General features: G+C 39.3%; 1 protein-coding gene across 1 annotated transcript; it reads right to left on the bottom strand.

Moving 5' to 3' along the window:
• Window positions 1-222: 222 nt before the first annotated feature.
• On the bottom strand, window positions 223-1302 carry LOC101122191 (olfactory receptor 2T1). Its single transcript, XM_004009437.4, has one exon. The coding sequence runs from the start codon at window positions 1186-1188 to the stop codon at window positions 223-225; it is 966 nt and encodes a 321-aa protein (XP_004009486.3). The 5' UTR covers window positions 1189-1302.
• Between the last annotated feature and the right edge of the window lie 2552 nt (window positions 1303-3854).

Genomic DNA, 3854 nt, shown 5'->3' with positions numbered 1-3854 from the left:
ATTTTAGTTTGTGTTTCTGGGAATCACTGAGCATTTATTTTGAATACATATGAATAGGGCAGGAGGAAAAGAAGATGAAGGAAAGGAGACCAGAAGACACACTTTTTATAATGATTTTTTCCTGCACATTTGAATCTATGCTCCAGTTTAATCTTTCACTGAGCATGGCCACATTGGTCAAAGAGGCTCCCATTCTCCATTTGCATAGGAAGGAGCCAAGTGTCAAAAAGCACTCCCTGACACTCTCTGTGTACCCTTGAACCTTCCTAGTACCCTCTTCATAGCTCCAGTCACATCTTTGTTTCTCAAACTGTAGATGAGTGGATTAAGCATGGGTGTGAGGATGGTATAGAACACAGAGAAGGCTTTGTCTTGTTCTGGCCTGTGGTAAGAGTGTGGCAGCATGTACGTGTACATGGCAGCCCCATAGAACAAGGTCACCACTGTCATGTGAGATGAACAGGTGGCAAATGCCTTCTTTCTCCCTTCCAATGAGCTCATGTGGTGGACTGTGGTCAGGATTTGAGCATAGGAGGCAATCACCACAGAGAAAGGAATCAGCAGCATCAAGACACAACACACATACATAACTGTCTCATAGAGAGCTGTGTCTGCGCAAGCCAATTTCAGGACTGCAGGTGCCTCACAGAAGAAATGGTTAATCTCCCGAGAGTTGCAGAAGGGGAAACTCATGGTTATGGGAGTTAGAAGAAAGCCATCTAAAGAGCCCCCAAACCAAGAACCTGCTATAATCATCCAGCAAACACGGCAGCTCATTAGGATTGGATAGCGGAGCGGGTTACAGATGGCCACATAGCGGTCATAGGCCATGAGACCCAACAGGAAGAACTCAGCTCCCACAAGGGTGAGGTAGAGGAAGTGTTGAGCTGTGCATCCCACAAAGGTGATGGTCCTTTGATCCAGCAGGTAGTCTACCAACATCTTGGGCACAATGGTGGAGATGTACATCATGTCGATGAAGGAGAGGTGGCTAAGTAGGAAGTACATGGGGGTGTGGAGGTGCGAATCAGTGCGGATCAGAAATATCATGACCCCATTGGCCATCAGTGCAGTAAAAAAGATAATAGAGATGATGGCAAAAAGTAGGCCTGATGTTTCCTTTCTATTGAACAACCCTATGAAAGTAAAGTCTGTAGAAGATGTGTTGTACTCTTCCATTGATCCCATAAGAGCACTGTTGTGAGCTAGAATCTTTAAAATAAAACCATGATATTTACAAGGAATTAACACAGCATACAGATTGATTGTTAAGAAGTAGATTTCTAAAAGTTGGAAGAAAACATTTAACATATTTTTCTTCATATTACTTTGCTACTGATACTTAGCAACTAGTCTATTCTAAAAGAGTTTTAAGAAAAATTATTTTAAATCAATAATTCTTTAAATCATTGGACAAGATGACATCAGCAGATACTATCATATAACATCACATAACAACACTTAAGGATGCATACCATGATATATGGTAGTTAAACATAACCTGGTCTGTTGCATATGTGTGTACATCTCTGTGTGTGTAAATACTACCTTGGATGCTATCCTTATTCAGTGTATCTTTATTGTTACAATTATCAGCACCAACTTCAAAACATCTCAGGACTGGCTGTTCATAGTGTGTGTCTGACTTTTACTCACAAATATAAGTAATTTACCATCTGGGCTGCAAGTCAATGTCTATAAATGTTTTCATGGTGTCAGTTCATCTATATTGCAGACAAAATTGAATAGAGGAAGTAAAGCGGGCAATGGAAATTACTCTTTCAAACCCAGATGTGAAAGGATCATCACATCCAAGAAGCATTCACTGTTATAGAATTATTTTTTGAAAATTAGCTTTCATTTAAGATGATGAATAATTAGCATTAGGATTATGATTAGTATTAGCATGTAGCACTAGCGGTTAGGATTCAGCACTGACACAAAAACATATATATTGAACAACTGACCTATTGTTTTTGGAAACTGGAATATCTTTCCCAGTAATTTATAATTAAGGAAAATTCATTGACTGTGTTCTATATAACTTCTGAAAGTGAAATGAAGTCACTCAGTCGTGTCCAACTCTTTGCAACCCCGTGGACTGTAGCCTACCAAGCTCCTCTGTCCATGGGATTCTCCAGGCAAGAACACTGGAGTGGGTTGCCATTTCCTTCTCCAGGGGATCTTCCCGACCCAGGGAACAAACCTGGGTTTCCCACATTGGAGGCAGACACTTTAACCTCTGAGCCACCAGGGAAGCCTTATATAACTTCTGGTGATGATAAAGGAAAAATTCCACAACAAAAGTTTTGAAAGTTGAGGATGAGTTTCCATGTGCTTGGAGTTAAATATGTCAAGGTGAGATATAGTTTATCAATATGTTTGAAAGTTAAATTGATCAAATTAGTCTATGTTCCTTCTAAATATACTAAAAATAGAAGACTCTTGAGAGTCCCTTGGACTGTAAGGAGATCCAACCAGTCCATTCTGAAGGAGATCAACCCTGGGATTTCTTTGGAAGGAATGATGCTAAAGCTGAAGCTCCAGTACTTTGGCCACCTCATGCGAAGAGTTGACTCATTGGAAAAGACTCTGATGCTGGAAGAGATTGGGGGCAGGAGGAGAAGGGGACGACAGAGGATGAGATGGCTGGATGGCATCATGGACTCAATGGACATGGGTCTGAGTGAACTCTGGGAGATGGTGATGGACAGGGAGGCCTGGCGTGCTGCGATTCATGGGGTTGCAAAGAGTTGGACACGACTGAGCGACTGAACTGAACTGAACTGATGAGAATTTGAGTCAATTGCACAGAAAAATAACACTATTGAGAAAATTATAATGGTATTCTGAACAGTTTGTGCCTTGTGCTTCATATCTATTGACTCATCAAGCTTCACAGTAAACCTTACATGTGAGAAACTATAAAACCCCCTTTCACTGATGGCAGATTTAAAAGTAATATTCCCACAGTCACACATGATGTTGGTGGCAGGGATTTTTGAACCAAGTAGTCTCAATTCATTCTGTGTTCTTATAGCCCAGAGCAACAAATAGACATTACGCTGGCTATCAAGTAAAGTGTGCCCAAAATGTGAACTGTTAAATGTGTATAGTGAAATTTTTAACTATAGGTAATCATTAATGGATGGCATCACTGACTCAATGGACATAAAAGTTAGAGCAGGCTCCAGGAGTTGGTGATGGACAGGGAGGCCTGGGGTGATGCAGTCCATGGGATTGCAAAGTCATGACTGAGCAACTGAACTGAACTGAATCATTAATGTGACTAGTGAAAATTAGTCATAATCAAGAGAATATCACCTTAATTATTATAATCTAGACTGCTGATTTTTAAGAAGGTAAACTCTGTTTTTCTCCCTTTTTACTTTATTTTCTTGCTAATTTTAAAATCTTTGGTGCCAGATATCATATATTTTCCTGACACTGTGTATGATTTTATTATCATTTCAACTGGCCATATTTTTCTTTGGCTCTTCAATTTCCAATTAATGAATACTATTAAACTATGCATCTAAAGGAAAAATTCTGTCCAGTTTATGGAAAAGCCTAAACATTAATAATGTTTTAACTGCTTTCACAACTCCCACATTTCTGTTTTGTTTTTTTTTTTCCTCTTGTACTAAGGTACTATAAACAGAGAGGAAGTTATGTATTGCTTTACAAAATCAAATAGCTCTCTTTGCTCTCCATTCACATTCATTTCTAAATCTTTTAAACATTCTCTGCTGCCGTATATATATATTTTCCTACCTGGCCCTATATTTCTTCAAGCAATAACATAGGCAACTCCAAAGACTTCTTCCTTTATCAGGAAACTGGTATTACCTTTT

The sequence above is a fragment of the Ovis aries genome, chromosome 5 (assembly GCF_016772045.2).
Source record: "Ovis aries strain OAR_USU_Benz2616 breed Rambouillet chromosome 5, ARS-UI_Ramb_v3.0, whole genome shotgun sequence".
NCBI lineage: Eukaryota > Metazoa > Chordata > Mammalia > Artiodactyla > Bovidae > Ovis > Ovis aries.
Note: the sequence above shows the minus strand (reverse complement) of the source record. Positions and strands in the feature narration are given on the sequence as shown.

Excerpts from the sequence above, each read along its gene's own strand:
- LOC101122191 (XM_004009437.4), bottom strand. The coding sequence starts at position 1,188 with ATGGGATCAATGGAAGAGTACAACACATCTTCTACAGACTTTACTTTC.